Raw genomic sequence first — 27,313 nt, 5'->3', positions numbered from 1 at the left:
AAAAAAAAAAAAAGGTCATGGAGAAAATGGTATCAATGCAGCAGAACTGAAAAGTGTGTTGTTTGTATCCTTTTTGGAGATCTAATTGTTAAACATCTACCAGCACATCCCTGCATACACGTGTTCTTAGAAAGTCCAGTCACAAATACTTTGGGGTTTTAGTTGTACAGGACTTACGCTTCACTTGCATAATTTGGGTCAACGCCGATACTGTTCATGAGGGCTTGAAAGGAGAGGAGTTGATTGGTATTAATTGAGATGAGAAGGGAGAGCATTCCAGGCTTGGGAAAATGTTTGCCAGAGAAAAATGTTTCACAGGTTGTGAGGATCTGTGCTGTCTCCCACAGCACAGAATCACTTGAAGAGGCTATCAATCCTTCCAAGCCACAAGGGACCTTTCTTATAAATTACTATATACATCCTGCTTTGATTTATTAACCTGCAAGGATTAGATGCAGCTTTCTAAACTGCCCATGCTGATGTATCACAAATGGGATCAATGGCTGAGCCTGTTTACCTGTTTAGCCCTGACACAGATAAAAGCTAAAACTATGGCTCTCTCCCAGCCCCCCAAGGGGAAAGGAAGCGGCGTTTACCACAGGCCAGGGGACCTGCAGAGGCAATAAGCATTTTGGTAACGACTGCGCTAAGTATTTTACAAATGTTATTTTATTTGATCCTTACTACAACCCTGGAAGGACGGTGTCATTATTATCCTCATTCTACGGCTGAAGACTGAGACAGATACAGGTTAAGTGATTTGTTCAGGGTCACACAGCCAGGAAGTATCTCAGGCTGGGTTTGAACCCAAGCCTTCCTGACTCCCTGTCAGTGCCACCAGCTGCCTGGCTGTACTATTTTAACCTCCCCCATCCCCAGGACTTTGTGGTGGCTCTTTGGGGTTGGCAAAATGTTCCAGATACCCTCCCCTTGGAACTGCCCAATGGCTCTGTGCCACAGGGATTGTTACAGCCCCCTTACACATGAGGAAGCTAGAGCTCCTAAGAGTGACTTGCCCATCAATGTTCCCATGGGAGGAGCCAGATGGACACCATCAAGTCATGCCTTTCTTCAGTTCTCTGGTAGTGGTGGCTCTGTGATCTAATGACCTAGAAGCACATCATGCCCTTTCCATGCATGCATACATATATGTGTGTGCACATACAGACCCATATACATGCATTCTCCAGACAGTGTTTGAAAAAGCAGCTGTAGTTCAATGGGAGGAGCTAGCAGTAGCTTTTGGATCAGGCTGATCTCTCACCTTACTAGCTAGGCAGCCATGAACAAGATGCCACTGTTACAAACAAAGCCAAAGCAACCAAGATCAGAAGGGAAGCAGAAAGCTGGGAAACAATTTCAACAGCCAGTATCTCTGATAAAGACCTCATTTCTAAAATATACAGGGAAGTGAGTCAAATTTCTTTTCTTTCTTTTTTTTTTTCTTTTTGGAGGGGGGGAGGCAGGGGAATTGGGGCTAAGTGACTTGCCCAAGGTCACATGCTAGAAAGTGTTAAGTGTCTGAGGCTGGATTTGAACTCAGGTCCTCCTTACTTCAGGGACAGTGCTCTATTTACTGTGCCACCTAGTCACACCCCAAACTTCTAAGAATACAAGTCATTCCCCAGTCGATAAATGGTAAATTTTCGGACTATGAGCTAAAGCTTTTTTGCTGCTATTTTGATATTTCAGGGGTATCCTATTCCTCATGAACCCATTTGGAGTTTTCTTGGCAGAGATACTGGAGTGGTTTGTCATTTCCTTTTCCAGATTATTTTACAGATGCAGAAACTGAGGTGCAAACAGTGTGGACGGACTTGCCCAAGGTCACACAGCTAGTAAGTGTCTGAGGCAGAATTTGAACTCTATCTACTGCACCACCTAGCTAAAGTGTATCAACTGAGTTTTTGAGAATAAGCTCTTAAAATATTTTGTATTAGGAAATTTGTATTGAAAACCTTTTTTTTTTGGAGGAAGGGGTTCCAGACCTGTGATTTTACTGGTGTAGGGGGCTGGATTCATATTGAAACCCCCTATACCAGAGTGAGATAATGGCTTCCTGATTCAAATTGATTTATTCACTTTGCTTTCATTGTCTTTTCATAAGAATAATACCAATGGCTAGATGGTTAGCGATGAAGCAATTCCTAAAGGGGGAAACACAAATTGTTATTTTAAAAATTAAGCTAATGATCAGTGGGATACAAATTAAAACTTTGAGGTGACTCTCACACCCATCAAATTGACAAAGATAGCCAAAAAGGGTGAAGATACAGCATTGGAAGGAGTGAAGACAAATTATAGGCAGATGGGCCGCTAGGGGGCGCAGAGGATAGAACACTGACCCTGGAGTTAGGAGGACCTGAGTTCAAACCAGCCTTCAGACACTAGCTGAGTGGTTTGGGGCAAGGTACCTGACTTCAATTGCCTCAAAAAAAAAAAAAAATTATAGGCAGAGCTGTGAATGAGAGCATTTTGGAGAACAATCTGGCAACACGAAAGTTACCAAACTGATCTGCAGCCGTTACTCAAGGTGTTCGCTAGGAGGGCTATAATTCTAAAGATTTTTTTTCAAAAAGGGGGAAAAACCCCATTCACATAAAATGTATCATGCCTAGATGAGTAATAACCTGTGCATCAAAGAGCCTTAGGATGGGCCAGTCATGGTGTATGAATATTGATGTGTTGCAAAAATGGGCAAACATGAAATCCAAAGCACATTTCTGCCTTCGTCAGAAGGAACACAAAATGTCAAACAGGGGAAATGATGGTTTCCAGGAAATAGGGGAAGCATGGCGGCTCAGTGATGGAGGGTCTGGCCTCAACATCCAGAAGGCCTGGGGTCAAAGCCAGCCTCTGAAAGTGGCTGCAGGACATGGGGAAAACCATCTGCTCTCACTGCCCCCCACAGCTAAGACCAAGACTTGGAAACCACAGATCTGTTGGTCCAGGGAGTTTCCTGAATTGAGTTCTCCAGACCAACTGAAAGCACAAGTGAAAAACTACCGTTCCTCTCAGTTGCATGAACTTGGAATTCCCTGTTATTCTCTTCCATTTTTTTCCTTGGAATTCAGATTGAAGGCAAAATTAGAACATATGACATATATTTATGTGCATATACATATGTGTATAATACACATACATACATATATATATATATAAATTTGTAGTAGGGTGGGTAGAATAGCACACGGAAATAGGCATTCTCTTTTGTTGCTGTTAGTAGAAAAAACTTGGTACAAACTCTTTTGGAAAAACCACCTGGAAATATCCAAAAAATATCTCTACCCTTCAACTCATGATTCCATCACTTTTATCCTAAAGGCATCATGTAAGGTAGGTGGGGGGTAGACAGCGACTGCACAAAAATATTTATAGCAGTTTTATCTGTAATAACAAGAAATTAAAAAAAAAACTTTGTCCAAGCACTGGGAAAAGGCTCAATTATGTCCATATAAAACCTCATAGCAGTGTTAAAGAAATGCTTCAGTGGATCAGGAATGGGTGTTCCCTTCACAGCAGTCAGCACAACCCCGTGTCTGCTTCCTCATTGTATGTGATTATCTTCTTCTTCCACAGATCCTACTAGGGAAGTCTCTCCCACATACTTCAAGGGATTTAGCTAGGGCATTTTTGTTTTTTGTTTTTAGATTCCATGGGTCCAAGAACAGCACCTGGGCTGTCCATACGTTGCCCCTCACTAGCTGCGGAACTGGCCTGTTCCAATCGGACATTTCTTGGATGATGTTCCTTATGGCACTTCTGAAGCCTAGGTCATCAGTTGGAATATAGTGAACCTTTTACCCATCATGAATCTGTTGCCCCTTGGATCATCTGCAACTCTGATTCTTTGATGTTCCATGATTTACATACCTCCAAGCTTGCAAAAGATAAAAATAAAGAAGGAAACACAGAAAGACATATGTACAAAGGAATGCATAGCAAGAACACACATAAAAAAGGATCATAGACAGTACAGGGGGAAATACAAAGGTCATAGAGCCTTGGGAAGGTTTGAAGTAGATGACAAACAAATGTGGTTTGTTGTTGTGGTTTATTTGGTCAATTCTATTTTGTTATACAAGCATAGTATGCAATCTTTTCCAGAGAACTGAAAATCCTTGAGGCAGAGGTGAGGGAATACAGGGGCAGAATATTGCTTACACTGTTGAATACAAAATATTATTTTTGTCTCTTGTTCTTTGCTATAAGTCAGGGTTCAATTCTTGGGGAAGAGGAGAAATCAGGGGGATAGAGGAACATATTCAAAAATAGCTGTAATGTGAAAACTATTGACATCAATAAGTCTTTTTTTTTTTTTGCCTTTTAGAGGGCAATTGGGGTTAACTAACTTGCCCAAGGCTACATAGCTAGTTTTGTGTGTGTGTGTGTGTGGGTGGGTGTTTTGTCTGAGGCCGGAACCGAACTCGGGTCCTTCTGACTCCAGGGCTGGCGCTTAACTCACTGCGCCACCAAGCCATCCCTAATAAGTCTTATTAAAAGAAAAAAGGCTTTAAAAGGTGTAGAATATTTTAGGACTAAGTTATTTTTAAAAAGCAAAAATGTTTTATATATATATATATATATATATATATACATATACGTATGTATACACACACACACATACATACATAGTGTAGTCATTTCAGTTGCCTCTTGTGTGATCCCATTTGGGGTTTTCTTGGCAAATGTACAGAAGTGGTTTGCCATTTTCTTCTCCACTCATTTTACAAAGCTGAGGGGAACAGGGTTAGGTGACTTGCCCTGGGTCACACAGCTAGTAAGTGTCTGAGGGCAGATTTTAACTCACAAGGATGAGTCTTCTTGACTTCAGGCTTGGTACTCTCGCTATCCAATGTGCTACCTGCCTCTTTCTTTGTATGTATGTGTGTGTACACACACACACACGTATCCCTTTTTAAAAATTTGACACACTGGGGGGGGCTAGGTGGCGCAGTGAGTAAAGTGCCAGCACCGGAGTCAGGAGGACCCGAGTTCGGTTCCAGCCTCAGATACTTAACACCCACACAAAAAAACTAGCCGTGTAACCTTGGGCAAGTTACTCAACCCCAATTGCCCTCCAAAAAGAAAAAAAAATTGACAAACTAAATTATTTGGAGTTGTATTTACTGTATTAAGATTCCTTGAATTGTATGTACATTTTAAAAAATGGTAATACTTTGCTTTTAAGATAATTAGGACTTTCTGGTATATTTGTAAATTAACTGAGAACTTGAGATATGTTCAGATTGCATCATGACAAAAATAAAAGAGCTGATCATTCAAATTTGCCAATGTTCAACTTGAATTACCTGCAAATATTACACGTTTAATGATTTTTGGTCCATGGATCAAGCTCAAAAGCTGTCCTGAGCAAACTGGGCTGACTTTTGAATCAAGTCCAAATTGGCCAGAGACTGTCTTGGTCCACAGGAAAAATTAATTTCTCAATATCTCCTGCATTTTAAAATATGAAATTAAGATTAAGTCTTCTGTTAAAAGTTAAGGATTTGATCAAGCATGAAGAGAAACCAATAAAATGGGAAAAAAAAATTTTTTATGACTAGTTAAGTTACAAGAAAGGGGCCAAATTCATTGGAAGCTCAGCTCTTGGCTTTCTGCACATTTATATGCCTCACTCATCAATGTGGGTCCTCGATACAGGGGGTGGAATTTAGACATTTCATTTTTCCCCATCACATACTCTGCCAGGAAACATTTGTGACCAAACCAAACCAAACCTAGAATCTGGTCATTTATGATGTTCAATACTAAATAAAGTAATAGAAATCTCAACCATTTTAGAAAAAAGTGACCTAGGCAGTTCTAAATTTTTAGATATTACATCCCTGGCAATGGGACCAAAGGTGCACTCACTCTTTCTTCTCCCCATGCCAATGAGATTTCCACCTCAATACCGGGGGGATGGGGGGTGGGGGGGGGTCATGTCAAATCTTGGAAATCTAAAATTGTTTTTACATGTCATTGGGGAAAAGTAAAATGATAAACAATTTTTAACAAAAGACTTTGGAGTCTGGAACTTTGAGAAGTGGGTCCCAGCACCATGTTGTTTTAAAAATGCCATCAGAGTCATTTGCCTTCTGTTCCACCGAGTCACAAAAGGGCCCCTTGCACCTGAAAAGTTGTCATTTGGAAAACCGATTATGTGAGCCAACATCATACCACTGGTAGGCTGTGAAGCCCTTTTTATCTGTCTCCACGACAGATAGGTTGGTGACTTTTTTCTGTAAAACCCAGAACTAGTAAAGCAAAGGAAGAGAATTCAATCAAGCAAAGCAAAAGAAAACACTATTTTGTCAAGTTTCAGAAACTTTAATGCAAGAAAAAAATGATACTTCCATAAATGAATGTCACAAAACAAAAGCTCTAAGGATATTCCAGCCAACAAAGTCCTTTACTAGCAACCCCCAGTGAAGCCAAGAGTTTCTTTCTAGCTACCTCAACCCCATTTCAAATTCAGTGAGAAAGTAGCCCAGAACAGAAAGTATCTTTCAGATGACTCTACCATGAATACTCAAAGGATGAGGTGGTTTTGTTTTTTTTTAACAATCACATTTTAAGTTTCCATTTCACAATTCATTTAAATATTTTACATACATTTATAAAACACATGACATCTCTATTTTTTCATAAGCTTATTTGTGCTGTAACTTTCTATCCAGAAGATAGCCAACCGATTTAAATTATTGTCATAAACCCATCACAAATAGGTGTACATTTATAGAACCACTGCAATACTACAGGAAAAATGACTGTGTTAAAGACATTAGGCGGTGAAAAAGAAAACAACACCAATAATAACAATAATAATAGCACCTTGGTGTAGGGGAAATAGCACTGGCCCGAGAATCAGGAGACCTGGGTTCAAATTCTGGCTCTATCACTTCCTTACTGTGTGACCGTGTGCAAGCTAGCAGTCCTCTCTGAACCTCTGTTTCCTCATCTGTCCAAGGGGAGCACTCACTACCACTTGGCCTGCTTCCCCTCATGGGCTTTGTCATGAGGACCAAATGAGAGATTATGGATGCAGTGCTTTCAAAACTGTCACTCACTAGACAAATGTAAGTCATTACTAGCTTTTGAAGTCAAATGATTAGAAAATTTATTGTCTTCAAAGTTTTCATTATGCAATAATGAAAGTTTGACACAAGTCAATTTGGGGCTTTGAAGAAGCTACTCACAAAAATAGACTCAAACATGCATGATTTTAGTGTCTTCTTAAAACTTCTATAGTAAAAAATCGGTTTAATTCAAAATTGAGAATCCATTTCTAAAATACTATATTAGTAATTCTATGTTAAATATTGAGGATAAAATGAAAGTTCAATCTATTGAACAAACTTATTTTTAAAACATGCACCTGTAGACATATATTAAGTTTGACTAATTCATTAAACTAGGCCTCATGTCTACAAGTGCTATACTCAGGGTCCATCCCACAGGCCCACCATAACAGTGAAATTATCTTCTCTAAGAGATTCCTCCTGGTTCTCTGATAAACGAAAGAACCACCTCAACGCCAGGATCCATGACAGACCCACAATATTCTCAATACTGCTCTACAGTGAGAGAGAGTTACAGGAATTATCGGTTAGTACAATGATTTCCTGTTACGGGATGCTAATTTAATGTCAGACAAGATTTATACAGGAAATGTAATAATAACAAATGAAAATTAAATACATGAACTCTGAATAAGGCAGACCTTATTTTCAAAATTTGGAGTACTCCTCATCAACAATTTGCATGCAAAACTATATACAATATTCAGATCCTTTCTCATAGACCTAGTAATGAGTCTTGTTGTAAAAACAGGCATGACAAGTAATAGAAAAAGCATTTTATTTATATGGAAAAAGCTACAGTAAGATCTGTAAAATGTCCGTGAGAATATTATATTGCCCGTACGTACGAAAAAAATCAAAGGTGAATAGCAATAAATCAAAGTCACGTATTTTCCTACTTAGCAGTGCAATTAGTTCACATTGCAATAAAATTAAGTCAAGTATGCAACAAAATCAAAACAAGCGTTTCTCCATAATCAGCATACTGAGAATTACAGTGTGAAAGATCACGTTAGATTTGAAGAATCTGCAATCAGTCTACGGAATACCTATCCTAAGCAAGAGGGGGCAGCAAGGCGCTCATTCGCTGCATGACGAGCAGTTGTATTTTGTCAATACTGTGCACAGGAAGGGAACGTCTAATGAGCTGACTTACATGGTAAATAAAATATATTTAGTCTATACAGTAAAAAAATACAAATTATATAGTGAGCTAACAAAGAATGAAATCTGAATCCAGATTTATAAAACTGACATCTTAGACAAACACATACAGTATCTCATGTAAAAACATCTAGTATCAGCAAAAAATAATTTGGTTGCTTTACAACTGCACTGTGGATCTTGTAGGCTGAAGATGCAGATGTCCAAGTGTCTTAAAAACCATCATAAATGTCTTTTGCAAAGCATACAAAAGGATAAATACTCTCATCACAGTCTTAAGGTTATTTTTGGAAGTTTGTTTTGTCTTGCTCCAGAAACACATTTAAAATGGGTAAAAATCAAAGGGTTTCAGGGTACACTGGAACAGTAAACGGTGCTCGATTTACTTCTAATATTGAAAAAACCTAGAATTTACAGTACTCTGGGATATAGGAAAAAATCTTCCAATTTACATTGCATATTTCTGAGTCCATTCTCTCGCATGTCTGTTGTATCTGTGGGTATGCAAAAGAGTCACAGTGAAAATATGTGAACATATGTCATATCTGCTCAAAGGCTTTATAGGTAAACGTCCTTAAATGGAACCTAGCATCAATCCACCCAAGGCTGAACGGCAGGGTCGTATCATTCAACCCATGGAGTTACAAAATTTGAAACTTGACTCTTTCCCAAAGCTAGATGGACTTCTCCAGTAACTTACCATAAATAAGGATGTTAAGACACCAATTAAGAGAGAATAAAGAACTCACTTTCCAGAAAGAAATCTGTCTACTAGATCAGACACATGAAAGCCTGTCTCTTTTAGGTCAGGGATTGTCTGAAACCTGCCCATGGGCAGTGCAAGGGGCACCAGCGCCTAGAATAGACTTCTTGCAACCCCTGAAAAGAAAATACCAAGATGAACCAAGTTCAAAACAGAAGCTTAATTTCTGGGGGGTTTACTTGTTTGTTTAAAGGTCTGATTTTACATAGATTCAATTTTTCTTTTTGGGAAGTGAACATGAATGCATACTCCAAAAAATCCAAGGCACTAAAAAATTTTCAACATATGACAGCCCCCACTCAAGAACTGATGGCTAACTGGAACCTTTACTAACCCCCATAGCAGTAAATGGAAGGAAACATGATTTGTTCTATGGGATGGCTCTCTGGGAGGGAAAGGAAAGAGGACACTGGGGGTAACTATGCTGATGTAAGAAATAGGAAACAGCAATAAAAATGCATTTTACAAATAGTAAAGGGAAGGATAGAAGAAGGGGATGGAAAGGACTCTGGCTTCTATTCCAACCCCTTCCTTTTACAGGATGAGGAAACTAGTCTTAGACAGCAGCAGCGAGCTGGAACCAGAACCCAGGTTTTCTGGAACTACCTCATGCCTTTTTCCCCTATACTGCAGGGCCTCTCAAGGCAGGCTGACAAGTAAGTTTTGCCTAGCTCCACATGTATAATTGATAGCAAATTGCTTGCCTTCTCAAATAGGGGCAAAAAAGAGGGAGAAAATTTAGAACTCAAAATTTTAAAAAATGAATGCTAACTTTTTTTTACATGTAGCTTGGAAATATTCAACATAAATAAATATATATGGCGGGAGTGGGGGGGAGTAGAGCAAAAAAATAGATACAGAAAAGAAGACAAAAGTACCCAATATAACAAGGAATGGAAGATGAGGAAGAAGCAGGTTCAAGGCATGAGTAAACAGTTGCTTTCCTGAGCATAATTTATATCTCTCTATAAAATCTTTCTTTTCTTTGGCACACGGAACAAAAATGTACCCAACCCAAAGCGAATGACCAGAAATACTTACTTTTCCTTGTCTGATTTATAGATCTGTGCAATATCTGGTACTAAGGGGTCATCTGGATTTGGGTCACAAAGTAGTGAACATATGGACAACAAGACTAGAAAGAAAGGAGAAGATGCCATTAGCCTGTGGTTTCAAAGCAGTCACAGAGATATTGTATAGAACATTCATTCACACGCTCCACAGTCCTAGACAAATACAGAGGTCTCTGTGCCAGGTAGGTTAAGGCAGCTCCCTGATGTCTCATATACACGTTGACTGCAGGAGTGTTCATTTAGATTGTAAAATGTTCCATAAAATCTATGTGATAAAGCTTGATGTTGATGACAGCAATGAAGACTACTGAGCAGCACGGCCATCTGTCTCAGAACTCCAGCCAACTAGATGGGGACCCAAGGTGACATTTGCCTAGTTCTCTGAGGCTTCCAAAGAGCTCCCAGACAGGCTCTCAGCCGAGCATCATCCTAGCTCTGGGAGGAGACACAGGCACCCTCCTTTTACAGAAGACCTGAAGTCTGGGCCACATGGCTTGTGCTGGGTCCCACAGCTAGTACGTGGCAGAGACGGGGATTCTTCCTGATTATTTTAGTCCGTTTCTCTAAATAGCATACAACCTTGCCTCTCTAAGTGATTACAGCCACCAAAGCTTTAAATTGCATTGAGAACTCAATTTGTTTAGGAACAAGACACATTATCCTCACAGTAGCTATAACCTCCATAAATTCTCTACATGAGCACAGAATCCTGAATATTGCCTATAGTAACCCCCAAAAATTAAACAGAAAAAAAATCCTTCATGTGATTGTTTTTACTGCCCTCTTTGAGGGCGAGAGCTACGTCACATTTCATCTGTGTCCCACTTTGGTGCCAGCACCTAGTGCCCAGAGGACCTCTGATTTCCTTACGTGGAAAAGTCCCTCTGCTAGCACACATCATGTCTCCTTTGCATGTAAACTGTAGGGGACTGCTGAACTAGAGAGAAGCTAAATGGCCTATCCAGGATCACATACATATTAGTGTCAGCAGTAGGACTGGGGCCCATATCTCACTAGAGCTACAACCCGGCAGACAATCCACTGTCAAGATGTTGCTTGTATCCACTTGAATCCTGAACTCTAAGTTTTGTAGATATAGGTATATTTCAATAGCAGAAAATGAATTTCCTCATATTCTAAGTCTAACATTTGAATACCAAAAGCCTGTGTCCAAGCCAGTCAAATTGGGAGTTATCAGTCCAAACTCGGGTGGGCAGTCCTCCTGTCATCTGGCTCACTCAGTCTCACTCTGATTAAAAACAAAGGAGAACAGCACTGGCCAACCCTTCATTGTCTCTCATGTTGGTATAATATGCAGTTAGTGAAATCCAGTGTCAATAGCTACTATCTTGCCAAGATTTCCACAACATGCCTAGGCTTTAACATGTGAATGAGAACACTACTGGCTTCACTTGTTATAATGCTCAAATGTCATCACAAAGGACTCTAGCCTTACTTTTTACTTTATTTGTTTGCTTGCTTGTTTCTTCATTAGGACTTTATTTTTAAATGTCAATCTCTGGTGCCTAGGGAGCAAAGGGGAAGGTGCCATTTCTTCTTCTGGCAGCACTAATAATACTCCTTCATTTCTAAGTAAATGAAAACAACTGTGAAATACCTCCCTCCTCCCCCCATGTTCCCTTCCTTTACTTTCTCTTTCTTCATCCCCCAAGTCCAAAAAGGGTGATATGTGCCCCAGTGGGATCAGGTAGGAAAGAGATGGGGGTAGGAAAGTTTGGTGTGCTCGAAGCCAATGACAGTTCTCCCTCCCATCTCCCAGGACTCAAGTAATTTACAGCAAACTAAGTAATTCTTCTGGATGTCATGGGCACAATCCCCTGATATACAAGTCTAGGTCTCAGGGATGCTTTACTGCCATCATATTTATGTGAAAAGGGCCTGTGCAAGAGCTTTAGGATTCAGACAAAAATAAAATATTTAAACCAACACAGTGAAATATTACTATTACGTTTAAAAAGGGGGAGAGTGGAGAAGGTACTTCCTTTCCTCTACCTGGCCCCTTTGCCTCAAGGGCGCCTCAAAGAGCAAATGAGAATGGCAGAAACAATGCGATCATTTTGAAATCCAAAGGACAAAGTTTCCAGAGGCCAACGATGCTCAATATTCTTGAAATGAAGCCAGCAGTGTCAGAAGACAGTCTCTTGGCAGGCCGCCATTGCTTGTGCAAGTGTTCGCACTTGGCTATTTATGTAAAATGAGATGCATCTCACCACCAATCCAGGGAATGGGGTGTTGACGTCAATCAGTCTTTGATAAAGAAAGTATACAGTATTCGTATCATAAGGAACTTGGTGTTTTTTAAATAAGGCAGCAACAGACACCTGAACATTTTAGATGAGAAAATTTGCCATTTTGCACTAATGAAAATACAGGACTAGCTAGCAGGTAAAACGGTCATGGCAGTGCATACCTAAGCAGTCCAATGTCATCGCTTTTACAGAAACGTTACTGTCAGGCAACAGCTGGAAAATAACACTACTGCCAAGAGGATTCTGGGTTCTTTACACGAATGCCACAAGGATAACAATTTCCTTGGGTTTTCTGGAATTTGGGGGGCTAGTTTTTCCAACCCAAAGCTCTCTATTATCAGTCTGGCTAGCCTCTGTTACGGAAGGCAATGGAGCCTGTCCATTCTGCCACAACCCTGGGAGGGGGCAGAGACAACACTGTACTGCCAGAAAGGAGAGGATCATTTTACAACTCTGACATACATGACAGAAAGTAATTGGCTGGTGAAATTGGCATTTCTAAATGCCAAGTGACCTATGAAAAGGTACTTACTCCCTGCCTACACAATGTATGGGGGGGAGGGGGAACACCTGCCCAGGGAAAAACTGGCAGAGGGCCCTGGTTTTCAGGTTCCCTAAACTGGGAAACAACATTGGTCACTGAGTGTTTAGTGGTTTCTGCCTGTATATCCAAGACACTGAGAACAGAACAAATCATCCCTTACTGTCTGGGGACATTTACAGCATCTGTCATATCGATGAGTTGTGTAAGTCAGTGACTGCCAGAAGTTTGAACTCAAATATTCATTTTACCTGAATCACCCCTAAATGTGAAAAGATCGTTTTTTAAAAAAAATCCTCTATTGCCCTGACATAGAGATTCATCATTTACAAGCTTGGTTTTCCAATTGGTCCCATCTGAACATTCTTCTTTCAGTGATCAGCCCAGAACTTGCTTCTCACCTTATAACTGCAGTACTTCCCACTGAAATCTCGTCTGAGGATGGGCTGACTCATGGCAGCCTTTTCACATTGTCCCCCCCCCTTTTTTTTTTGCTTTTTGGAGGGCAATTGGGGTTAAGTGACTTGCCCAAGGTCACAAGGCTAGTTTTTGTGTTAAGTGTCTGAGGCCGGATTTGAACTCAGGTCCTCCTGACTCCAGGGCAGGTGCTCTATTCACTGTGCCACCTAGCCACCCCTGTTTCTTTTTTTTTTTTAAGGAGAAAACAAGGAGATGCCAAACCAGAAAAACCCAGTCTTCTGGGTTTTTATATACCCAAGGGTGTTTGTATCTTATATACCCAAGGGTGTATATATTCAAGGCAATTTCCCCCCCTCACTCCACCCTATCCTGCTCTAAAAAATGCCTTGGCCCCTTATTTAGAGCATCCTAACCACCTTCCTGGCAAAGTTCTCAGAAATGGAAAGAAGCAAGTCATTGGTGAGCTGGGAAGTGGAGACTTCCAGCCTAGAGCGCTGAAAGCAATTAGGAGCGGCACCAGGGAGGAAGCAGGCTTTGGTCCCTCCATTCACTCATTAGCCACTCTGGAATTCCCATGTCACTTTCAGATTCAGCGGGTTACTTTTTCCAACATTATTAACCTATAAATGAAATTACCTTTTGATACAGTCAGAGCTGGTGACCACTGTGACCTCAGGATGTCGAGACAAATACTTCCATTGCTATTTATGTTTGGGTGGTAGATTTTTGTTGTGAAAGCAATCTAAAGAAGGAAGGAAAAAAAAGCCCTACTGATTAAAAAAACACAAAGAGTCAAAGAGGAACACCAAAGTACCAACTTACTCACATGTACATTTTCTCTTAGTAGAAAAACGTTTAGTGAAGGCAGTCAAGGTACTGAACCGACTAAGTGTCACTCAGGCAAAAGCTGTTAACAGCCAGTTCTCCTCCTTCTTTCTTTCTTCTCCCTTTATTTCTTCTTCCATGCCTTAGACTGATCAATATTAACTCTGTTTACAGTAGGAGCTAAGAGGGTTGATGGCCAGAGCTTTGAGGCTTGGGGTTTTGGGGAGGAACAGGAAGGGAAAGGGAGTCAGGAACCATGATTTCCTCAGTGTAGATAACAAAATTCCAGTGTGGAAACTCTCCCTCCACTCATAAATGTCCACATAATCTTCTCTCTTCCACAGTTCTGAGGTTAAGCCTTTTTTTTTTCAGTGATATCTAAAAGGATTTCCCCCCCTTTAAATGTAAATTAATGATTCAATGATTACCTAGGTCAAAAGACAAAATTCATGGAAAAGCAAGAACAGGGAAACCCCTGGCCCTAAATTCATTTATATACTATGCAAATACACATCATCATTGACTTAAGACTTCTAAAAGTTAGATAACTGACCCAAAGAACCTCCAAAAACGGAAGCAGCCAATACTCCATCGACACAAACATCAAATAAGAAAGTATGGCTCATATTCCTACTTGCAACAATGCCTTGAGGTAAGCAGTCCAAGAATCAGTAAGCCTATTTCACAAATGAGGAAACTGAGGCTTAGAATTCCAATGACTTGCCCAAGGTCACATAGCTAGTTTTATCCCAGATTTCCCAAATCTAATTTCTGAGTTCTTTCCACTATCTCGACACACTCACAAAGCTTGATAAACGTACTTGCTGACAGCTGAATCCATAAGTTAGACTCAGATATAGCTTTCAATGAACCCAAGTAATAAAACTTGAATGTGTTGACTCTCATACTGTTGCAGACAAAATGGACAAGATTTAAAATTCCCAACATGGGAGATAAGGAATGGTCATAAATTGAAAATACACATTTACCTTTGGCGGCTTAAAAGGATAGTCTGTTGGGAAATGTACAGTGAGAAAGAAGACTCCGCCTTGATATGCGCTGTCCGGCTGAAAGAAGAACACATGCCCATCACCTTGGGATCACCCTCTTCACGATACCCACAGAATGTGGGCTATTTCCCCCACAGACTTTCACTTTATACAAAGGGCTTTGTCCCATTCTACATTCCAAATCATGTACCTTAAAAAGTGTAAAGGAAGACTTTCCAAACATACATAAAAATGATCACATGATCCACAAACAAATCCTTCAGTGAGAACAGATTTGTGTGATGCCCACAGAAATGGGCTGTGAGGGAAAAAAAGAGTGTTCTGCAGTAGTAATCAAGTGGGGAAAAAAGACTAGAGGAAATCTTTTCCTGTTATCTTTATAAGAGCTCTGCTGACTGGTGGGGTAAGGATAGAAAGGCCAGAAGAATCCCTACCTATCCCAAAATGGGATGTGGTACAATGGATTGATAGGATTCCCCCATTTTTTTTCCTATTTGGAGGGGAGAAGGCAGGGCAATTGGGGTTAAGTGACTTGCCCAAGGTCACACGGCTAGGAGGTGTTAAGTGTTTGAGGTTGGATTTGAACTCAGGTTCTCCTGACTCCAGGGTGGGTGCTCTGTTCACTGCGTCACCTAGCTGCCCCTGGATTCCTCATTTTAAAGATGTGGAATGATGCTTCAGAGCCATGAAGGGCACCTGCTGCTGGAAAAACAGGTAGAAGCCAAGGTGAAACTTGCACCTGAGTGTCTCTGGATCCTACAACTAGAACTCTTCCTCCAAGAAAAGGTTGAAGTTATCATGTAACCTACATATCCAGCTCTGGCTTTGTAACAAAACAGATCTCCAAGACTACAGCTTCAGAGCTGGGGCTGGGAGTTATAACAAAACCACAATTTATCCACAAAAGGAGTCTCTTTCCAGTCCCAGAGGAAGGCTGCCATCTCGGTGTGGCTTCCTTGCCAAAGAGTGAAAGGGCAAATGCTGCTCCTCCCCCCATCTTTCCAGCAGTTTCGGATTCAGTCATCATCAGGTTTCATATCACTTGTACAGAGTGGGCTTTAATATGTGGCATCAGCTCTTTAACGTGCTTTAACAATGTTTGCAATGCAATGAAAAGAGAATAAGCTAGTAAGAGTTAGTAGCAAAGTACACTGTAAGTCACATAACCCTTCCATTTAGGGGCCTTTATTAGGCTCCTGAGTCTGGTATCAGTGCCTCAGTAATCATCTAGGCTGTCAGTTATGCTGTTTAAATTGGGGTATTCCCAATGCACATCTGCCATGATATATCTTTGTTCTAGTTTATCAAGAGTAATTAGAATAATAAAAGGGACCCACAAATTAAATTGCAGTGACTTCTCTCTACTCTCCTCATGTACGTGACTGATGTCAGGTGCTGTCCATCAGGAAGGGGCAAGAGTCCTAGGTGACACTTGGGGCTGCATGTGATACCCCTAAAGTGAACCATTACTGTTCATACAGCCTGTATTGATGGACCTCAAAATTCCAGTACTCTGATGGTTCTAACAATATAAATAGGAGTGATCTGTTCATTACTGAAAGACTATTTACTTAGAAAATATATTTTATTACTCCCTCTCTTAAAAAAAACAAACCAAAGGAAACAGCTCACTCTGAGCTGGCATTTTAGGAGAGGCTGTGTGGCACAGTAGAACGGGCACCAGCTCAAGGTCAAGGCCAGCAGTTCTCCGTTCTTCTTCCTACTAACTAGTGTGAGGACCCTGAGTACCATTACTTCACTGCTCTAATTAGTTCTTCATCGTATGGAAATGATGGGATGGGACTAGATGATGCAGAGAAGCCAAGAACGTCAGGCAGCATCAATTCCAACACCCACATTTTACAGACAAGGAAACTGAGACAAAGACAGAAGTGAGCTGCTTAGGGTCATGCAAGAGCTAGGACCAGAAGGCAGCTGGGTCTTGTGACTGCCAAGGCCATGGATCCTTCTACTACACTCTGCCCACGGTCCTTTCTCGTTCGAACACTTATGATTCCATGATTAATTGGAAATTCTCATCCTGGGTTCAGCCTTGGCATTTCTTGTAAGTAATCAGGATTTTAGAACAAAAATAAACTTTTAATTACTCACAACTGATTAGATTTAGCTCACGGGAGAGAGGAGAAACAAGGGAGAGCTGAGAAGGAGGAACACAGCCAATAGAATTTGGTGCTAGTGTGCGTGTGCACACACACACACAAGCAGATTTCAACCATTCAGGTTTTACAACTTTCAAAAAAGAAAGTATTTCTAAGGGGTCCCAGGAACCCATTTAAGGCCATCGAATCCTCTCTATCAGAGAAATAATCATGAAAAGAAGCCCATTCTGAAACAGCTAGGAGTTTTGGGTGTAGAAAAAGTCATACCAGCCAGATGCATTATATATACAATCATCAGCTTTCATCCACAGGAAAAAATTAAATGGCTCATTGCAAACTAGCCATGTTTAACTGGGGAAATTCTAGTCCTGAGTTAACTTGTTAATTCCTAAATTGTTATTTTCTTAATTTCTAAGCTAATAAAATTTGTAGAATCAGGACGATTGTATTCAGACCATCAAGAATATAAATTACAGGGGTGGCTAGGTGGTGCAATGAATAGAGCACTGGCCCTGGACTAAGGAGGACCTGAGTTCAAATCCGGCCTCTGTCACTTAATGCAAAACTAGCCGTGTGATCTTGGGCAAGTCACTTAACCCCAATTGCCCTACCTTCCCCCCTCCAAAAAGCAAAAACAAAAAACTAAAAAAGGATATAAATTACTTTTTTCTAGGGGGAAAGGGCTAAAAAAACAAACAAACCAAGTGCTGGCTATAAAGTGTGGCAATTTCTAATGATAATACTTTGTGATCAGTAATTTGGAGGATCATAGCAATATTAGCAGATTATTTGCTGAGAAATCCAGCAAGCCTCCTAAAATTAATCTTGGGGGGTGGGGGTGGGGATCAAACCTTGCCACTCCCTTTTACATGACAGGGCAGAGGAAGGGGAGCCAGCCTAAGAAAACAAATGCTAGGTAGAGGTAAGAAAGCAGGTTAGCTCGGAGGGTTAGGGTTTATCAAAAGGAATCATATACTTACAGGTCCCATAATAGTGGCTTGCCAGTGGAACACTGAAACAGACAAAAGATCGTTTGAGTTATCAGCAACTGTTTAGATGTTCAATACTATGAGAAGCAAAAATCAAGCAATAGAACAAAGCTTACAGTCATCTCCAACAGGTCCTGCTGAGCAGTGGGCAGGAGGGTCACGCTGCAGATCACTTAATTCCTGTGGCAAAGTAGAAATATTTGAGGGTTAATTTTCTCCTTTTTCCCATTGAAACACCCACAATTATCCTTCCCGACACAGAATTTTAAATTCACTTAAAATCAGTATTGGGCCAAGGCCATCCACAAGTGTCCCAAACTGGAAAGATCCCTTCAGGAAATAAAGGCCGCTTTTCAAGCAAATTTAAAAGATCACAATCTTGCTAATTAACACCCCTATACCCCCATCAACAATTAACACTGTTCATCAACAACTGGGTGCAGGTCTCAGCTAGGGATACAAAGACACAAACAAAAGGCCTTTCCTTCAAGGGGTTTACAATCTAAATGGTGAAAGTTGAGGGAAAAAGGCACATGCATTCTAAAAGACAAAATGCAAATACCTTCCAGTGTGTGAAGGGTCTATAGAGGGTGAGGAGGTCTAAGATTTAAACTGGGCCTCAAAGGAATCCTAGGACCTAAATAGAGAAGATGAGGAAGGACAAGCCAGGCAAAAGCCAAAAGATATGTGTTCAAGGAATAACAATCAATAATTTTGTTGGACAAGAAAATTCTAGTAAGGCAGCATTTCCCAAGCTTTTTTGTGGTGGAAATCATAAATGTTAGTCCAAGGTACCTGGGGAATGTACAAAAGACCTAGAAATTAACAGGGGGTGGGGGAAATTTTTCAACAAAATAAATAAAACCAAATCTATTTTCTTCCTTCCCCCTTTGCCAAATGTAGTATTTTATTCAAAATTTTATTATTAAAAAAAAATTTTTAATGAAACACTATTGCAAGCAGAGTTTCCTTATAGAAACAAGACTAGTCACACCTCCTGGAATGTCAAGGCTCTGAACAACACATTTTGTGAAATGTAGAGAAACAGTGGAAAATAAAGTTGGCCACGTGTGAACATGCTAGGCTGTGGGGGAGATGGATCTGTCACAGGATCTTTGGGACACATTACCTTCTGAGGCATCCTTTACTCTCCTCTGCCTCTGGCACACACATCAGAACTGCTGGGCCCCTGACTCTATATCCAGTTATACTCACTTGTGCTATGTCTCTCTGTCTCTCTCTCCACTAGCCCCCCTCCCAGTACTCCCACCTCTGTCTCCCCCTTCTCTTCCCCTTTTTAATCTTTATCCTTTTAGACCTCTCAGAGCCCTGGACAATGATGACCGCCTCCTCCTCCTGTCCACCCTCTCATCTCTGGGTTTTTATAGCTCTCTTACTTCTCCTACTTGGCAGAACAACTCCTCAGATTCCTCTGCTGGATCTTTATGTACACCACACCCAGTAATTGTGGGTGTCTGTGCCCCAAGGCTCTGGTCTCTTTTCTTTCTATACTATCTTACCTGGTGATTTCATCAACTCTCAGGGGGTTCAATTATCTTTCTGATGACTCCCAGATCTATTAATCCAGTCCTACTCTCTCTCCCAAGCTCAGCTCAGCATCACCAACTGTTTAGTGGACATTTAAACCATTTACAACTTAGGCATCTCAAACTCACCATGTCCAAAAGACATGGCCATTTCCTTTCCCCCCAGATCCTCAGCTCTTCTGAACTTGCCAAGGGCACTTCCAGTCACCAGTCTAACAAGAAGCTCATGGTCATCTCCTCCACCCTTCCCCCCCCCCCCAACCTATCCAATCAGCCTCTAAATCTTGTCATTTCTTTCTCTAAAGAATGTGTCCCCTTTTCTCTATTTCTGCAGGCCCCCATCACCTCTCATCTGGACTGCTCCAATAACAGACTCACTTCCACCTGGATGGCCTGCTTCAAGTCTCCTCCCACTCCACAGTCTATCCTCTAAGTGCAGCTGCTCTGTCACTTCTCCAATCAATAAGCCCCAATGGCTCCCCATTGCCTTTAAGACCAAATAGAACCATTTCTCTTTGTTTGGCATTTAACTGCCCCTTCCTCTATTTCAGCCATCCTGGCCCACTGGCTGTTCCCCATACCCAAAGCTCCACTTCCAGTGTTGGTGGTTTTGAGCTCCAGGCCACCGTGTCCAGAAAGCTTGCCCTCCTCCCTAGCCAACTTCCGACTCTCAGAAGTCCTGGTTTCGTTTAAGACTTAGTTCAAGCACCAGTCTCAGTCACCCTGAGACTTGTTAAAGACTTTAGCTTAGGAAGGCCAAGATCTCCACTGCATCCGGGGCCATCTCCAGGTGCCCTGATTTGTATCTGGCCACTGGACCCAGATGGCTCCAGAGGAGAGAATGAGGATGCTGACTTAGCACAAGCCTGCCTCACTTAAATTCCAATTCGCCTCCATGTCGCGGCATCCCCTCCCTGACGTCACTGTCCTCTTTGAGAATGAAGGGCAAACAAGAATGGCTCAAGGACCATCTCCTTCAGGAGACTTTTCTCATAATACTCCTCCTCCCCATGGCTATTGCCTTCCCTGTAAGCCTGGTCTCCACAATTAGAATGTAAACTCCTTGAGGGGAAGGACTACTTTTTATTTTTCTTTGACCCCTAATGCCTGGAACATAATAAGCACTTAACCAACTTGTACAAACTGCAGTCTTGACCTAACAATCTGGCTCAGAATTTCTCATCACCCACTTACTCACTTCCCAACTTGGCTGGAAGACAACCATTATTCTACTAAAACTGCTCTCCCCAATGTTGCCAATGAATGACTGCCATCAATGAAATGACTTCTCAGTCAAAGATATCCGGTTAGAGGCATCCGTGTGCCCGCCGACCACGGTCATGGGGAGCTGCTGAGCTGTATCAGGACATCCCTGGTAAGGGGAGGTGGGGAGGAGGTGGAGAGAAAGAGGCCTGCTTCACTGATGGTATAAGCCACAGGCCAGGCAGTGAGCAGGAGGAAGCCTCAGCCCACCCAGGCAGCCCTGCTCGGAAACCAGCAGCTGTGACTCTTCTTAAAGCTAAACCTGAAAATGTAGGTCTGAAAGTTGGGGTCTGAAACAGATGTTGTAATGGCCTTTCTTACACTTTAGACTATACCATGACAAAAGGAGAACCTGCCGGAGAAGTTGTTCAGGATGGAATTAGAGTGTTCATTGAAAAGAAACCAGAGCTAACACTTTTCAGAACAGAAATGGGCTTTGTGGAAGACAAAGTGTCCAGTGAATGTTTCCAATAAGCCAAACACCAAAGGAACTTGTGACTGTGGAGGAGGCTTTGCTATCTGACTACTTGGGCATTAAGGACTCAGAATGCTCCTGTGGCTTTGTAAAGAAATCGTGGTTCTCTCCAGATCTGAGCCTTGCAGTGTACCGCTGCCTTACAAGGAAAGTCAAGTCCATGCATTTTGAAAATAAAACTGTTGTGTTAAATCCCAGATAAAGCAGTCTTTGCACCATCTTTCAGGTGACAGACTGGGTTCCAGGACATTTCTGAGGAGCACTGCTACCATGCTGAAAGATTCCAGAAGCTCCTGGTCCTGAGTTTCTATCTCCTTTTGTTAATTCTCTTAGAACCAGTCCACATTGCCCATGTCTTACTGATTAGACTGAGCCTTGCACTTCACAAAGTCACCGCGCAGACAGTGAAAATCTGACAAGCAGGCCTAACTGGGGAATGTTTCTCTCACTCTTACATTTTAATCCCTGATTTTCGGCTCTCTCACCTGGCCAGATTTGGCAGTCTTTTAAAATGTTTATCAAAGCTCTCTTTAGCAGGAGGCCTTAACTTGTAAGAGTCACGGTCACTGTGTGTAGAGTTTTTAGGAACACTGCAAAGGATTTCTAGGTGACGCTTTCTAAAAAATGTATCTCAGGTCTCTCATTTTTAACTCCTCGTTTCTTTCACCCTAGTTGTCTTCCTAAAGCATGAATCCTAAGCTTACTCAGGATTTTAGAGCTGGATGCAATCTTATAGGCCAGCCCCCAAAGGCCTGAGAAGGTGGGGCAGCCTCCCTAGGGGCCGGTCCTTGAGATCATGGAACTAGCTAATGGCAAAGCCAGGCCCAGACTGAACTCACAGGCAGGTTTCCCACTGGACCACAATGCCTCTTGAAAGCCCCTTGCCCCCTATCTCCTCATAAGAGATGCAGATTGTCTACATCGATGCTCTCAGGCAGTAGAGGTCTATATTTGTCTTGACTGTGGAAAGAACAAAGTGGCCTTTTTAGCTGGCTGACATGTTAATTAGAGCCTTAGTTCTTCAGTCCAGTGGAGAGCTAGATTTTCTTTAAATGACAGAATTTGGAGAGAAAGTTGTTTTAATTGTGTTTTTTTCTTTACATCTGTACAACCACAGCTCAAAAAGTCAAGGCAGGTGAGTAATGGAGCAACCTGAAAATCTTTTTTAAAAAATGAGCATAATGACTATAGCTGCTGTGCTCCCCTTCAGTGGAATAGCACTGTCTTTTCTAAAATGTGAAATTTCCCATTTTCTGAATCCCAACTCCTATCCCTGCAAGATGAAGGGATCTTTAATAATCTTTAAAAAACGAATGTGAATTTGACTCTTCCCCACAGTTTTCTCTGCCAACGTTCATTTTCTATCCTGGTTCTGGATTTTGCAGGGTTTGACACACTGAATGCTTTGCTTGGTGTGGTGGTTATCTAGGCTTCATGTCCGCAAGTTAACACCATTAGAAATGAAGTCCTTTTGAGTTCCTTTAAATATGACTGTTGTGCTCATATCCTTGTGTCCTGTTCATAACACACACAAAGCTTTAAAAAGCAATACTGTGTAAGTGCTAATAGCAATCTGGAGTTTGTTATTTTGTTGATCCATTTATAATCTGTGAAATACTGGAGGTAGAAAGAAGTCTTTGTTGCCAATAAAATTGCATCCTCTGTTAAAAAAAAAAAAAAAGATAACAGTTATAGTTGGAAGGGGAACCTTACGTTCAGTGCAGAGGAGGAAAACAAGTCCAAAAGAGGAAGCACAGCCCAGGTGGCACAGCCAGGGAACAGCCCAGAGCCCAAAAGCTGATGGTTTGTCCACGTCCAGGCCAACCTTTCTCTAACATCCCGTGCCATTGCCATCCCCCTCCAGGTTTCCTGGGACATTCTCTCCTCCTAAACACTGAACTCTCCCAGTTTTCTTCCTCCCATTCTGACCTCTCTAACTTCCCTGTCTTCCTTTCTGCCTACTAAACCCTTACTGTAAGCGTTGTTCAAAGTTCTGACCCTGATGCCCAAACATATTTTAGCTCCATCTCATTCCCCACCAGCCTACAGGCATGCAGTTCTAACGGCCTAAAACGCATCTCTAAGAGGTATCATTAGTACCAAGAATTAAGCCCCCCCCCCCCCAATCCTCCTGACATCTTTCTCAGCACAAAAACTACAGGTCATCTTTGGCTACTTCTCCCTAGCTGGCAAGCTGGCGATTTTTTCTCTTCAGTCTCTTTCACACTCATCTTCCTCCTTTCATTTCTTCCTGCTGTCACCCTTATCTCCCATCTAGAACCCAGCAATGGGGCTTCTAATCCTCCCTCTCCCATCCATCTTTCCTACCTCAGGCAAACTTATTTTCCTAGTACACAGATCTGCTATGCCACTCTACCCTTGTTAAACTGGCAACTGCTTCCCACTGCCTGCCGAATAAAATCCACACATCTCAGCCTTGCATTCCTAGGATCACTGATAAAAGGGTGAAAGGAACACTGAAAGCCTGCTGGTCTAAATCCTTCATTTTACAGATTAGAAAACTGAGGCACAAAGAGGTCATGAGAAACAAGGTCTCACAAGCAGCAAGTGGCAGAACCACAATTTGAACCCTGGTCATTTAACTCCAAATCCATTCTTGTTGAACATACTCAGATCTGACATTTCTATAGGTCTTGAAAGCCTAGCTAAAATGGCGGCTGCCTTCCCTGATCCTTCCCACGGCAACATGAACCTTCTTCTGCTTTGAATTCTCTGAAATTGAAAGGTTTTCTGTTCTATTTGGTCTTGGAGTTATTTAAGTACATCTCTTCTCCACTGGACCGAAAACTTCTGGAAGGAAAAAGTCGTTATCTTATTCTGATTATGAAAAAAGGGAACTTGCTTCAAAAGACTGACAAGGATACACATCACCCAAAAGACACGTACCAAAAAAGCAAAGGCAGGTCATTGAGAACGAATACAAAAGAGTGGGAGGCTCTCGCTAAGATACCAGGATACAAGAGCTATCAGAAGCCTGAAGCACACAGAAGGAGCAGAGGCTTGTGGTGAATTCTAAGAACAAAAAGGGCCTTTTAAAGCAATGTTCTGAGATATGAGAAAGATCAAAGCCGATAAAGGATCACTGCTACAGACAGTTGAAATAATAACACGATGGAGAAAAAGCCACAGAGACTGCAAGGGAACAGATACAAAGCTGGACGAAACAGCTAGCACATAGGATGAGAGTCAGAACTCAGCCTCAAACTCTGGGCCAAATCCAGTAAGAGGGACCTGAACAGTGAAGTCGTACACATCAGCTTTGCAAATATAAAATACTGAAGGGGAGGCTACCCCAATTAATATGCAAAAGATCTAGGGGGGTTATTAGACTGGAAGCTCCATTCAAGTCAACAATGTCCTATGGAATCCAAGGAAGCTCATGGAATCTTCCACTGCACCGAAAGGCCTGGTGTCCAGGCCCAGGAAGAGGCCAAGCCTACGTGTAGGTTGTGCTGGTGGAAACACGTTCTATTTGAGGGGCCACGTCTCAGGAAGGCCACTGATAATATACAAGGGCAAAACCCTCACAATCACAACCCATAGGAAGGAGCTCAGGAAAACAGGAATATTTAGCCTTAAGAAAGTAAGACTTAGAGGGCAGCAATGATAGTTGGGTTCAAGCAACTGAAAGGCTGTCACAAGGAAGAGGGATTAGGCCTGTTTACTCAGAGTAATGGAAACTAAAGAGGAAACTGTAGGCTTGACAGAAGCAGAAATATCTTAATCCCAAATGGAACTGGCCACATTGGGAAGAGTGGCCACCTTTAAGCGACAGCTGGATGACCACCTGTCAGGTATAGATTGTAGTAGGGAGTCTCCTTCGAGTGTGGGGAGAATTAGAGTCTGAGGTCCCCTTTCACTCTGCTCTTCAGTGTTTCTGCAACCAGGGCAGATAACACCCGCATTATCAACTGTGTCATCCTGGACAAAGCCTTCTATAACATAACCATCTTTCCTGACTTTTTTATTGATGCTCCCATCTTTCTTCTCCCTTTATGTGTGGATGTTCTTTCTTCAAGTTGTTGGGAACTGGGGCTGCCAAGCTTTAAGAAGATACAACTTGGGGATGAGAGGGGAGGCATGGCAGCTGTTTCAAGACTAGGAATGCCTGTTATGGGGGAAAGAAATTGGATCAAGGATGGGAAACCTGTGACCTTGAGGCCCTAGAGAAAAATGGAGAAAATGCACCTCCCTCAGTGAAAAGGTGGGAGAAGACTGGTGTGAAATACTGTATACACTGTCAGACATAGCCCATGGGTTACTTGGGTTTGCCTATTTTTTTCTCTTACAAGGGAAGATAACATGAGTAGGTGGGGAAGGGAGAGCTATATATTTACAAATGAGTGTGCTGTAAAATTAAAAGGCATCAAGAAGAAAAAAACGTAATGGAGAGAGGTACCAAAAGTTACATCAATTTTCTGAAACAAAAGCAAAAACAACAATAACAAAAAACAAATAGGCAGATTCTTCAAACTACAGGCCCCAGGAAGCTGGACTGACAAAATTTTGGAAAGTGTTATTAAAAGGGAAGTGATCACTAGGTATCACCATCAGGTAACTGGGAACAAGATACTGCAGAGTAACCTCATCCTCTTGTTTAACAGGAATGCTATAAACACAATCTATGTGAATTTCAGCAAGGCATCTGAAAAATTCTCCCACAAGAGCCTTGTAGGCAACGTGGAAGGACGGAAACCAGGCAGGAGAGCTCTGGAGGTTATAAATAGTTGACTAGCCAAATCATGCGAGTATCTATGATGGGTTTGGAATCAGCGTGAAGAGAGGCTTCCAGGGAAGTCAGCCCTATCCAGCTCACAGGCTTGGATGGAAGAGATAAAATGTTTCCCCAAAGCTGGGAGGGATAGCTAATACCTAAGAAGACAAAACTGAGAACCAGAAATAGCTCAGCAGGCTGGAACGATGTGAGCAGAATCTAATATTAAACTTTGTAGAGTTAAATGTAAAATCTTCCAGTTGGTTTAAAAAACTCAAATTGCACCGGCCCAAGATGGCACCAACAGGCCACAGAAGCCAAGCCAATCCTCTCACTTCAGCATTGTAAACGCAGAATCACTACACTCGGCAGGCCTGTCCACCAAACTAACAGGCTCTTGGGCTGCATGAACAGAAACAGGAGGGCCCCCACAAGGGGAACAGCTAATTCTGATCCTGCTGAGCACTTACTGGGCCACCTCTGGGAGTCTATGGGCTACGATTTAGGAAAGACACTGACAAGCCAGAGCAAGGTCAGAGAAAGGCTATCAGAACTGGGGGCCCCATGAACGACAAGTGAAGGAAATGGGGCTGTCAGCCAGATGGAAAAGGCCTCGGAAAGGCTTGGGTAAGCTGGTGGAGTGGAGGGAACATTAATGCCTCAGAGGGTACAGAGACCAGGAAGAAGTTACAGGTTACATTCAGCTCAGTACGAAAGGCTTTTCAACAATGATTATTGCTCCAAAGTAGAATGGGCTGCCACAAGAGTGAAGCGAGCTGCATGTTTTAGAGGTATCCATGTGACCATATATCAGGCCTGGATGCAAGACGAGGTTCCTTCAAAAGTCGAGACAATGATTTGCTATCTTCTTCAGTGAAACAATGTGCTTTGTGCCTGGATGGTAGTTTTCTAGTGCTCTCCAATGTATACACTATCCTAAAAAATTGGGTTTCCTCTGTAACCCAAATAAAGAGCTCCCCTCTGAACACACGCTTGTACCCGTATAATTTCAGACTGGAGGCCAAAGATAAGA

At 41.9% G+C, this 27,313-nt stretch overlaps 1 protein-coding gene across 1 annotated transcript in view; it reads right to left on the bottom strand.

Annotated features, from left to right (window-relative positions):
• Positions 1 to 6,312: 6,312 nt before the first annotated feature.
• Positions 6,313 to 27,313, bottom strand: part of UBE2D1 (ubiquitin conjugating enzyme E2 D1) — a 37,832-nt gene continuing 16,831 nt past the window's right edge. Inside the window, exons 2-7 of the mRNA XM_069101818.1 lie at positions 18,377 to 18,440; positions 18,252 to 18,283; positions 15,131 to 15,208; positions 13,953 to 14,058; positions 10,054 to 10,147; positions 6,313 to 8,743 (exon numbers count right to left, since the gene is read on the bottom strand). Coding sequence (XP_068957919.1) covers positions 8,698 to 8,743; positions 10,054 to 10,147; positions 13,953 to 14,058; positions 15,131 to 15,208; positions 18,252 to 18,283; positions 18,377 to 18,440 — 420 coding nt within the window. The 3' untranslated portion in view covers positions 6,313 to 8,697. The remainder of the gene's footprint in view (positions 8,744 to 10,053; positions 10,148 to 13,952; positions 14,059 to 15,130; positions 15,209 to 18,251; positions 18,284 to 18,376; positions 18,441 to 27,313) is intronic.

Source organism: Petaurus breviceps, unplaced genomic scaffold (assembly GCF_028583685.1).
Source record: "Petaurus breviceps papuanus isolate PSGF00001 unplaced genomic scaffold, PetGlider_PUasm1.0 490, whole genome shotgun sequence".
In the NCBI taxonomy this organism is placed as follows: Eukaryota; Metazoa; Chordata; class Mammalia; order Diprotodontia; family Petauridae; genus Petaurus; species Petaurus breviceps.
This window is presented reverse-complemented; position numbering and strand designations above follow the sequence as displayed.